General features: G+C 38.5%; 2 protein-coding genes across 17 annotated transcripts; one reads left to right on the top strand and one right to left on the bottom strand.

Annotated features, from left to right (window-relative positions):
* Positions 1-216: 216 nt before the first annotated feature.
* LOC148848366 (nucleoside diphosphate kinase B) lies at positions 217-2,480 on the top strand. The gene is made up of 4 exons (XM_088949086.1): positions 217-585; positions 828-876; positions 975-1,206; positions 2,102-2,480. The coding sequence occupies exons 1-4, from the start codon at positions 535-537 to the stop codon at positions 2,214-2,216; spliced, it is 447 nt and encodes a 148-aa protein (XP_088805212.1). The 5' UTR covers positions 217-534; the 3' UTR covers positions 2,217-2,480.
* Positions 2,481-4,822: 2,342 nt separating this feature from the next.
* LOC148848365 (uncharacterized) lies at positions 4,823-10,745 on the bottom strand. Of its 16 annotated transcripts, none has more exons than XM_088949068.1 (11): positions 10,578-10,745; positions 10,310-10,357; positions 9,884-10,034; positions 8,157-8,266; positions 7,370-7,438; positions 6,802-6,917; positions 6,654-6,708; positions 6,420-6,540; positions 5,602-5,649; positions 5,265-5,359; positions 4,823-5,156 (listed from the first exon to the last, which is right to left on the bottom strand). In XM_088949068.1, exons 3-11 carry the CDS (start codon positions 9,966-9,968, stop codon positions 5,058-5,060), a joined length of 798 nt encoding a protein of 265 aa, XP_088805194.1. In that variant the 5' UTR covers positions 9,969-10,034; positions 10,310-10,357; positions 10,578-10,745; the 3' UTR covers positions 4,823-5,057. The 16 variants fall into 16 exon arrangements, with proteins under 16 accessions (XP_088805194.1, XP_088805201.1, XP_088805198.1 ...); XM_088949075.1 differs by having other exon boundaries at positions 9,884-9,970; XM_088949072.1 differs by having other exon boundaries at positions 10,113-10,357; positions 10,578-10,717.
* Between the last annotated feature and the right edge of the window lie 732 nt (positions 10,746-11,477).

Here is an 11,477-nt window from a genome sequence, read left to right as displayed (position 1 = left end):
TTTTATACTTACCTCACCTCTCTATACGGTCACCTCTTGCCTTTGAATACAGGGGATAATTGCCCCAGTTGGGACATAGATCTCATCAGATTCGCCATGTAAAGAGCTGACGTGGTCCATCATGATTGGCCTATCATTACAAGCGTAAAATATTGCCGCGTGGACTGTGACAACAGGATCACGATATAGCCGCATGGACTTTTGACGCTAGCACGTGTGAAAGAAATTGTTATAATTTTCTTGCACGCCTTTGAAAACCAAATTCCCCTTGTCTGAAATACTCTGTGCTGCTACGCAGGGACCAGGGACCCACCTTCACTAGCATCGGGATGGGGGATGGGATCTGCTGCACTCGCTTCTGAATTGTGAATTCTGATGCAACAAATCAAAGGTGGAAAGAAGAGGAAGTTATCTCATTACTGGCTAGGGTTTTGATATAAAACCCCTCCATTCTTCCCTCTCTCTATTTTGCTTCTACTGCTGACCGGCGATTACCCAAAAAAGCCAGTGTCTTCGGAACAAACAGAGAAGAAGATGGAGCAGACCTTCATCATGATTAAGCCTGATGGCGTTCAAAGAGGCCTGGTTCGTCTTCGTCCCCACTCTCATCTCAATCCAGCCTTCCTTCTTTCTTGTTTATATTGTTTTAAGTTTACCAAGTAATTACTAGTTCTGGGTCTCTCTGTTGATGATTTCTACTTCTTTTTGGCGTAATCGCTTAAATACAAAATAAACAAGTTAGATTTCGTTTTTTCTTAGATCTATGGATGTTACTGAGGTACAACGGAAAACAGAATTGTCTGAAAATTTTAATCTTTCTGTTTTAGGTTGGGGAAATCATTAGCAGATTTGAGAAGAAGGGTTTCTCCTTGAAAGGTAACGCATCTTGGTTATTTTAATTTGAGTTTTGTGTTGGTTTTGCGCTACTGCTTTGAAGTCCGAATCTTAAACTGGATGTTTGATGTTGGATTTAGGCTTGAAGCTCATGACCGTAGAGCGGGCTTTTGCTGAGAAGCACTACGCAGACCTCTCTGCCAAGCCCTTCTTCAATGGGTTGGTGGAGTACATCATTTCTGGTCCTGTGGTTGCTATGGTCTGGGAGGGAAAGAACGTCGTCGTCACGGGTAGGAAGATCATAGGAGCCACGAATCCCGCAGATTCCGCTCCTGGAACCATCCGTGGTGACTATGCCATTGACATTGGCAGGTAATTTTTTTTTTTTTTTTGTTCCTCCATGTATTGTGATTGTTAGTGCTTCCACACCTACGTTTTGTTAACTCACCTAGGCATTGACCCATTTGTTTCAATTTTGGTGTTGGACTCGTTTAGCAAACTATTTTTATGTAGTAGTGCATTGTTTGCTTTCTAGAGCTTTCTCAAGATCTACTATAGGTGATATGATCATTTTTCTTATTTTCAATGTTACAAGATTATGGTGAATGAATGGTTCAAATGGAAATGATGCTTAAGTTATAAGTAGAATTTAACATGGTTGGCATCTTTAGCTTGTGTTATCCATCAATTGTCCATTCTGATTGCAATGTTTTTTAAGATTGGCCGAAAATCTATACTCTGATATACGATTCCTGGATCTCAAAATGGAATGGTCTGGATTTTGAAATCAACTTTTGTCATTGTTTTTTGAATTTGTGCAACTGATTTCACTCTCTGTGGTTCCCATTATCACTCTATCTGCTAGCCATTTGTTAATATAAATGTATAATGTCCGAGACTTATTTCAGAAAATTGATCACATCGAAGTATGTTCTGATAATTACTTTCCATCTCCTGACTGAAATTCACTGATGGGTCTGAACCTCCATGGTTGATCACTACATCCAATCTATAATAGAGCTTGGAAGGATGGTTCACTCCATCAGAAGAATATAAGAGTCATGTATAAGATTTTCAAGTTTTAATCACAGAATGTAGTTTTGTTGCCATTTTATTAATTCATGTAGGCACTAAACTTTTTCTGCCCTTTATTTTGAATGATTTTGTTTGTAGTTATGAATTATTAATTACTATTAATAGATGCTTTGTGATCTTTTTAAGGAATATATCTTATGGAGTTGCATTTTTTTTTTTTTTATCTTCACAGGAACGTCATCCATGGAAGTGATTCAGTTGAGAGTGCACGGAAAGAGATTGCATTGTGGTTCCCAGATGGTACTGTTTACTGGCAGAGCAGCCTTCACCCTTGGATCTACGAGTAAATTGTACTGGTTGAGTTGATAGTAGGTACTTATCCAGCGTTGGGCAAACTGTTTTTGATTCTCTTGATTAGTGGAACTTAAATTTCGACTTCTTGTATTGAGGAATGATGGATAAACTCGTTTTAATTATCCTTGTGGTCTGATTACTTTTTAATTATAATTTATGTTAGTGTTATCTACGATTAAAAAAAACCATATCAGAAGCTGTGGGTTTCATTTTGCTGTAAATGGAAACATACATACAATATCACTATCTTATAACCATGGCTGGTGTTTTGTGCTGGGTTATGTTGATTATAATGGTATGACGAGTTGGCATATAATGTTGTGAAGGACTTAGCTAGAGTATCTGCATTTTAGGAGTTTCTGATGAGTTTCAGATTTTAGGATGATTCATTCCAGTGTTTCAAGACCCGGTCTGGACCAGGTGGTCGGACTGTGAAAACTGGGAAACGGTGGCCTTTCGGGTCTCGGTTAAATGACGGTTTTAACAGGTTTTTATGGGGCTGAACAGATTAACTGGCAAACCCGGAAACCGTGGAGCATTCGCAATCCAGCCTTTAGTACGTTTCTTCGGTATTTAATACAACACATTAATAACTCACGAAGGTAGGTGGTGTTTGCAACTACATGCCCCCCTTGGTGCCCTAGTCGAAGGCAACTCCCGGCAGCCCTCCGAATACTGGAAAACAGTCGTGTGGGAAAAACCTACTTGGACTACCAATTGTTTTGATGAAGCCATGAGGGCTTGTTTGATTTGTGGGAACAGGGGCTTAGAATTGAAATCGATTCCAACTATTTGGTTAAGCAGAATTGGAATCCCATTAGAATGGAATGGCATTCCCTATTTGAGGGAATTGAAGAATGGGCTGAAAAAATCCAATACAGGTTGAACCTTGGTGGTCGGAAATCAGTGATTTCAAAAATCTTGATTCAGCCCATAGGAAATTGATTTAAGAGGAAACAGTTTTCCCATTGGGTCGATCCAAAAGAATCATGTGAATTTGATCAACCAAGAGGGGTTGAGTGTTACCTGATACGAAACTCATAATTGCATCTCCCAAATAGTAGACGCACCAGAAGAATCAAACAGAAATTGACCTGTAAGTTGAGCCCAAATGTTTGTATGGAGAATGAATGGTAGTGTATGTGCACTTTATGCTTGAATGCTTGAATTGCTCTACCAAATTAGGCACGATATAGGCCATACTGGCACGGGCCTATGACCTGGTATAAATATTGTAATTGTATTATAATTTTTAATATTTTTTATTTCCAACATGGCACAGGCCTGCCTAGGTTCATGGCATGAGTCCTGTCAGGCCTGACTTTTGAAGGGCTCCGGGCCAGCAAGCATGATCCACCTAGGCCCACATGTACGCACGGCATGACTAGCTAATGCACAAGCGGCCTGCAAAATCATGTTGTATCTTCACACACAACGCAACCCACTTTACACCCTAAGTGTCAGTCTTAACATGAAAAATTCCCAAGTTTACCCATTAATTAATAACATTTTAAGCAAACACAAATCTCATAAATGTCCAGTTTAAAAAATATTACACAAAAACATCATAATACACAAAAATTAACAATAAACTGAATTTATTCAGCAACAAATGTCAGTTTACATCACTCTTGTTAAGGCTGAGGGCATACATTGTCTAACAAGAATGACCATTAGTTTCTCCTCCCTTGAAAATAAAATCTCATTCTAATTGATTCCAATTCTGATTTCCATCTAAACCAAACAGACCGTACGAACATACCAATAGACCCTTAAACTATTTTTTGAATTCAATGAATCATTGTTGTGCATGTATGTGTTCACGATCTAACATGGGCCATTATTGGAGCGAAGTGCGACCATCCTTGGTGATTGTAAATTCTTGGACCTCTGTTTTATGCTCCAAGTCATTAATCTCCAATTTGGAAATGGTTATCGAGTGTAGTCGGGAAGTTGAATACCGACTGAAACCATCATGTGATGTTGCGATGCACATTTCCAGTTTTTAACCTTGGCCTGTCTGGGTTATAATAAGATGAGATTGCAGTATTTTATATGCAAAAATTTAAGCGTAAAAAATTAAATTGAATTAGCGGAGTTACACAAGGATGACAAGTTTGCTACCATAGTTTTACAGTATCTGAGGCTCAAATGACTATAAGGTTAATTAATAATAATACATGGAGCATTTCACCACGTAGCCCTTTCATGGGCATTGTTTCATGAATCTAGCTTGTTCATCCAGTAGTGCTTGCATTACTTAATTTGTTTTTTTTTTTTACTATTCTTAAAGAAATGTATCCCTTAAACTGAATGGTCAACAAAATAGCCTGACGGGAATGTCTTAGAAACTCTACATGTAGAAGCACAGAGAAAACATACACCCAATTGATGCTCTAAATGCATTTATTTAATTCATTTTCGTGTTGGGCTAGTACTAGTAGTCGTAGATATCGAGCTTTTGTTTTGAGTACTGACCTATTTTTTAAAATCAAGGTACCTGTCTATAGTTACACAAATGGCAACCAGGTTTTCCCCCATTGCGAAAAAGGGTATCCTGGATGTGCCTAGAACGTACTCACGCTTGGATTAGTGGAGGTAGCTTAGAACACTGGATCCAAACTTTGTTGAAATCTTCAAATGGGCAGACAGCCTCAAACAAATTGGGCAGATCACCAAATCTTGGAAGCCACCGTTGAGATGGCTTGTTAATCAAAAAACAAAAGCGGAAGAAAAAGAAAATTAAAAGAAGATAACTTGGGAGAAAGCACTTATCAATGAATGGCATCTTGCTTCCTCAAGGGATTTGCATGGTTGTCAATAGGACTGAAATGTTATCGTAGGAGACTGTATGAAGGCATATCTTCTAATCGTGTGATGTCTTCAAGCAGGAATTCCCTTTCCAATTGCCGGCGTGTGGATTTCATCACAGTCTGGAAGGGAAGAAATCCAAAACAAAATTACAGAATATGATGTTAGTATTTTTTTTTCCACCTTATGATAAAATAAGTGAGGATGATGAAATTTGACAGAAGCGGTACATTGAAATCCATGTACGATGCACGCATGGCAAGCCATTGCTGATCCATTAGCTTGAATGTTATGCAGTAGAGAAGGTCGAACGCCGACTCATTTTCTGTCACAAAACAAACCTGTAGGTTATACATAACATAATTGAGACAATTGCTCATAGAAGCAGTAAATTAAACACAAACAGAATTTATATCATTAAATTGGATAGTTTATCACCCTAGGCAACTTTCTAGGCTGGATGCATCAAATTGTCTTAAATATCTTTTCCAGTTTGAAACATCCATTGACCAACAAATCCAAATTTTAACATTAAAAAAAATGTAGCATGAGGTGCTATAATATTACCTACAAGTAACTTCAAGAAAATTGCCCCCAGCACCGTCCGCGGTTTGACTGTACAGGTATATAAACATTAGGACAACACTTTCAAACCATATTATGATTCATTCAGTTTTGGCTTCAAGAAAGTATTCCCGAAGGCTGAATAAAATGTTTTAGATGCTATTCTTTACCAATTCCACCAACATGGTTGTACCCATCTATCAATTTGACACCTGGATACCTGTACAAGGGCTTGTACAGGACACCACGACACCTGGATACCCATATTGTTTCGGATACTTCCAACTTCTTTTGTAAATTTTGTAGCCATGCCCTTGACTATCCAGGTAACATAGCAAGAAGTCATTATCGTTAAGGGCCTTTGCTTGGTGCAATGGTAAAATCTTGAGCTGATGTGCATGAGAAAGTGGGTTTGAGTATGAGAGTGACCACTTTGTGCATAACGAAATGCCAAAGTTATAGGTCCTTAGAAGAGTTCAGCAAGAGAGAGTAGCTGTACTAAACAAACCCCAACATAACCCATGTTATCATCAGTCTTGACACTTCTGACAAATGAGAATTATACATCCATTAAGCATGCAAGTCAATATCCACCTGGCTAAATTATTGATAAATTTTAATTTGTACAGGCTTGGTTAAATTGCTTATATAGCAATTTGTATCAAACCTCCTTGAAACTGAGAATGTGGCCAAAGTTTCATTGAGTTCTGGTGTAATATTGAAATGCTAGAAAGATTTGTATTAATTGGTTTACGTGGAGATTTTATAATTTGCTCAAAATAATCATTACTCAGCATGAATTGGAAGGGAAGCATGCAAACCTGCTTGGAGATCAAGCATCTGAATGAGCATGAATGTGATATTCACACCAGCAACTGCAAATGGGTACTCCCACATAGCCCGATCACCTTCCTGCTTTCGGAGAAGATCCTGAAAGGATTTCTGCAACAAAAAGGTTTTTTATTACTTCAAGGTGCTCCTAACATAGGAATCCAAATTCAACAAGCATTAGGTAAAACAAAAAAGAATAGCAAGGTTAAAAAAAAGGACCATACTGGATAGTTCCTTGCAAAGAACAGCAAATTCTCTAGTGATATGAAACCACCACCCCTGCCACATAAAGTCCAAATTCAACATGTTAAGCATAAACTAAAAGTAATAACCACATAAAGCCCCACAGAATCCAAAGGAAAGAAAGCATACCTGAAATCTGTTGATGGATCTTTTCCTTGCCATCCCATTTCTTTCCACTGCTCAGATATTAAACCACGAAGTTCTTCTCCAGGAAAGGAAGCATTCCACAATGACCTCAAAGCTTCCTATAATGCAAGAATAGTTAGTGTCAGTTGGGAGAAAGGCCCTTACACTTCAGATTTTTTGGATCATGCCACATTAAAAAGATGGCACATAAACCAACTTGTCAGCATTAACGAATAAGTGGGCCACATGGACCATCCAGAGTTCCAGTTTAATAAGGATAATGAACCTCGGGTTAATCATAGATTCCATCTCATGACCTATCTATTTCAAATGACAACAATATTCCAAAGTAATTCAATACTACATATTTTTTTGGAAATAGAATGATTGAGTACAATGTTGAAAATCATTATCAAGTGTAAATAATCAGTTCGTATATTTCAAGCCTACAGTATCAAAAGTAAAAAAAAAGTTCTAGAAACTAAAATGAAATGTTACGACTCCTACCACCACCTTCCCGCCCAAAAGAAAGGAAATGAAGTCCAGAATGAATTCAGACTTCACATAATACCTGGTGCTCAGGATTTGAACTATCATAGGCAACATCTATGCGGCTCTGTAGCCTTTGCAAGCACTCCTCCTGAAAGCATAAAAGCCAATGGAAAGAGCAGAATTATACATCTTAAGTATACATGATCACTAGTCTAATCATTTAAAGAACATGAAAGATATAAAAAGCCCAATCTATTCTGCTTGTCACCATCCTGGGGCCAGTTTCAGTCCAAGAGCCCCTGCCATCTGTCCAAACCATGTCTTTGTCTTTGTTTTCTACATTTTATAAAGAAAAATTCCAGTGGCTAAATGTCACTTGAGGAAAGCTACAATCCATGATTTAGTTCTAACATCCATAGAGAAAGGGAGCAAATATATGCTTTCTTTTTTTCTTTTGAGAGTAGACTCGATACTAGAGGTGATCATTCCTAGCCCGGTCCACAAGTTTCCAGGCTAAGAGCCTAAGACCTAGATTTTGTGTCAGGCCTGAGAAGCAGGTTAGTCCAGGCACAAGCCTGGGATATGCCCCTACTTGTAGGTAATAAGCCTAGCCTGCTCCAGCCCATGAAGATCTCTAATGGATATGGGCCTAACCTTTGGTTTTTTTGGGGGGGCACAAAGGGGCTTCTTTTAGAACCAAACATGCCTTTTCACACTTGTCAGTCCTAGGTTGTCCATTTTAAAATATCCTCCTATTGCACCACTATTAATGCTGCTGCTACTCCTGTTCCTCCTAGTTAATGGAAAATAAATGTATAAACAGCATATTAAAAATAGAACAATGTGCAGAGAAAAAAAAACGTCACCTGAGCAGGGGTTAAATCGAACGATGGTCGAGTATCACTCTCCCTTCTCTGAGCACAAACACAAGAAAGACCTCTCCCAAGCCATGCTGCAGACCCTGCCACAACCTCAGCTGTAGAATACAAAATTGCTAACTATTGGAATTGGATTTTCTAATTGACTGAAAGGAAGAACTCTTGTATGCATACAAATCAAAAAAAAAAAAAAGGAGAAAGCGAGCTTCTGTAGATCCAAGGAAAACCACTCCATCTTTCACAATTTCCTAGGAAACACTAAATATTATGCATGATCTGCTCCTTGTATAACGAACCATGGTCAATTCACAAGGATAATATTCCTACAAACATTTCAAAACAATTATTTCCAAGACTCTAGCACTCTAAACAGTTCCAACTTCCAAATATAATTGCAGCCAACTATACCACTACTACATGTGAAGTAACCAGACTCAAGACACGCAAGAAGAGAAGCAAAAGTGTAGAAAACATTGTTATCACATAAAACCATCCAGAAACTTTGCCCACCATAATAATTATGATTATGTGCTGGTCAGACAGATATAAGCTAAGTTTTTCTAATCTATATATAACAAAAATTAAATGGACCAATGACAAAATTATGTTTTAAGTAAATCTTTGATGGATAGACCAATGTGATCAAGGCTCACATGCAGGTACTCTTAGATTATTCCCAAAATGTTGGTCCAGAAGCAAATTTACAAATTTAAGATGATTTTTTGAGAAGAGTGCTTTCAACATATATAACTGGAGAATGAGAAACACCACATTTCAATAGAAAAGGCAAGAGGCCATAACTTAGCTACTCGTAATGTTGTTCATGCTTATTAGCGGACATGGTTTCACACCTAATTCATTAAAGCAAATAAACTTAAATATTTCCTGTTAACATGATCTCTGCTTGATATAATCTTTACCAACAAAGTTCGAAATGTCATTTCGAGAGAGGTTTACCACTGGGGAAAGGATATCAAGAAAATATCACTTAGAAATTTTTATAATGGAAAGTACAGTCCATTTAAGAGAAAGAATAGGGGAGAGATTGGGGTTAAGAAGCTGCCTTGCGTTTGCTAATACCATCAAGTAAGCCCAATCTTATTTCAACTGCAAGGGGAATCTACCAATCACCTTTGAGTCTGCAATGCTAAAGAAACTCCTGTAAAAAGTCAACCGGTGCAGAGGTGCTATAATGCTTATCCTAGGGAAACACCAGATCTAGTGAGGAAGCAGTACCAAAACACCTCGAGTGCCTTATTATAGCTAGTTAGTCCTCTTTGCTAAGTTGCTTCCTAATGAGGGAACAACAAAGAATAGACAAAATTCTGTTACTCTGGTTCAGTCTTGGTGGAAAATACCGTGTTCCACTTTTACTCAGAAATAATGCACCCTTGGGCAAAGTTACAACAAAACAACAACTGAAGAAAGAACGACAGTGTTGTAGAACAGAAAAAGAGGTTAACAGGAAAATTGCTAAGTTACTCGCAAGAGGCATAAAATTAACCAAATTTAAAATAAGCAGCCATAATTCCTCAAATTTGCCGAATACGAGACGAAGATATTAACTAAGCATAAATTTCCACACGCGGAGTGTAATTTAGCAAAATATTATGGTCACAATTTGAATTTTTAATTCGTTTTAAGTTCTGATAGGAGTAAATAGCAATATCCAGAAAAGAAGAAAGAAAACGAAAGGAGAAAAATTTACAGCGTACCTGAAGTAGAATGACAAGCGCTCCCCCTCTCCAACCCTTGCGAAATCCTTCTCACTGCTACGAATGATCCACCACGGTCGTCCATATCTGCTATTAAATCATTATCTGAGGAATCCGATCCAGCATCTCAGACCCAAACACCACTTCGAATCTTAAACAGCAACATAAAACAGAGTAAACGCCGAGAGCAGATGCTTTTCTAAATAAACCAATCCGAAGCCAAACAAACCTCTTCAAGCCAGCAACAAAAAGCAAAACACAAAGCTTCTTCATATTAATTCGCGAAAATCCAATAAAATCTCCCAAAACCAGAGAAAAGCCAGGAGAAGTACCAAGAATCCAGTGTCCAGGGTCGAAACAAAAAAAAAAAAAAAAACAAACAAAGAGCAAATTAACGTCCCTTCAATAGTTCAAACCCCGACACACCTCATAAAAATCCAGCAATATCCACTCTGAAGCACCGAAGGTTCAGCTCTGGCAGTGGAAAAGCATGTCAGAACAAGAAACTGTAGGGCTTAATCACCATCACAAGCTCAAAACCAGCTCAGAAAACGAGCTAAATCATCGTTCAAGCCATCAAGAAGGGATCTAGCAACTCCAACCCCTTCATCGATGTCGTAGCTCTCCCTGAACGAACAAGAAAGCTTCTTCGAAGAAAAAAGCAGACAAAAGTTTAGGGTTATTTTCTACTCACAGATTGGTTCTCAAGATCTGCAAAAGAGGCGTCACGAAGAAATGTGCGCCCTTTTCTCCTCTCTCCTCTCTTCTGGATATCTCTCCTGTTTACTACTTTTCGACTATCTTCGGCCTTCGGGTGGCGTTTTCTTATGTAAGAAAGAAAAGGAAGAGGGAGAGGATGAACGGGAGATCGCGAAAAGACAGTTTTAATTTTAATTACCAAAAAAATCATTTTTAATTAAAACTTTATTACAAAAAGTCTGATTGTTCACTGACGTGGCAGTGTCCAAAAAATCTAAAATGGTTAAAAGGAATACCTTGACGGGGTTTTGGGTCAGCGGTTCCAAGTACAAACGGTAACGGAGTTCAGATTGGGACCGGTCCATCAACCCAACCCAACTACCCAAGTGTAAAATAGATCACTACGGGTCGGGTCGAAGCAAACAAAGAGACATCAACAAGCTTGGCGCCGACCCGATCCATCACTGTAGGACGCTTGTTGCAGGCGGCCTTTTTCATATATAATTTAATTAATAAACATAGATGAGGCAGAGGCTGTTGAAGTGTTGAGCACATGATACATCATAAAGCCTCCTTTAGAAGGAAAGGTTTATTTAAGTCGTGTTGGGTCAACTTTAGGTCCAACCTCCCTAGTAATGATTACTGGCCCACTAAAGGCCCAATAGAACGTCACTATGCATCCTACACAAGCAAAGGTTGGCAAGTGTGGTTCGACTTTTGGCCGATACAACAGGTCATCTTCCATTGTTTATGGAAAACCCACGAGGACAAAGAAGCGTGGCCCATTTCACCTTTTATTATTATTTAAATAAATGGATCCCAAAAAACCCAAGCCCACACTGGTAGGTCGAGACTCTGAGACAAGTGGGGGCCCCAAACAGTTTTAGGCTGCGTG

The sequence above is a fragment of the Nelumbo lutea genome, chromosome 6, assembly GCF_056320005.1.
Source record: "Nelumbo lutea isolate HS-2025 chromosome 6, American lotus-T2T, whole genome shotgun sequence".
NCBI classification, from domain to species: Eukaryota; Viridiplantae; Streptophyta; class Magnoliopsida; order Proteales; family Nelumbonaceae; genus Nelumbo; species Nelumbo lutea.
Note: the sequence above shows the minus strand (reverse complement) of the source record. Positions and strands in the feature narration are given on the sequence as shown.

Bases quoted from the DNA above. Each gene is read 5' to 3' on its own strand.
- LOC148848366 (XM_088949086.1), top strand. From the start codon at position 535: ATGGAGCAGACCTTCATCATGATTAAGCCTGATGGCGTTCAAAGAGGC. The intron at 877-974 runs GTAACGCATCTT...TGTTGGATTTAG, and splicing joins GAAGGGTTTCTCCTTGAAAG to GCTTGAAGCTCATGACCGTA. The intron at 1,207-2,101 runs GTAATTTTTTTT...TTATCTTCACAG, and splicing joins TATGCCATTGACATTGGCAG to GAACGTCATCCATGGAAGTG.
- LOC148848365 (XM_088949068.1), bottom strand. From the start codon at position 9,968: ATGGACGACCGTGGTGGATCATTCGTAGCAGTGAGAAGGATTTCGCAA. The intron at 6,541-6,653 runs GTATGGTCCTTT...TTTTTGTTGCAG, and splicing joins TCTTTGCAAGGAACTATCCA to AAATCCTTTCAGGATCTTCT. The intron at 5,650-6,419 runs GTTTGCATGCTT...ATACCTGTACAG, and splicing joins GATGCTTGATCTCCAAGCAG to TCAAACCGCGGACGGTGCTG.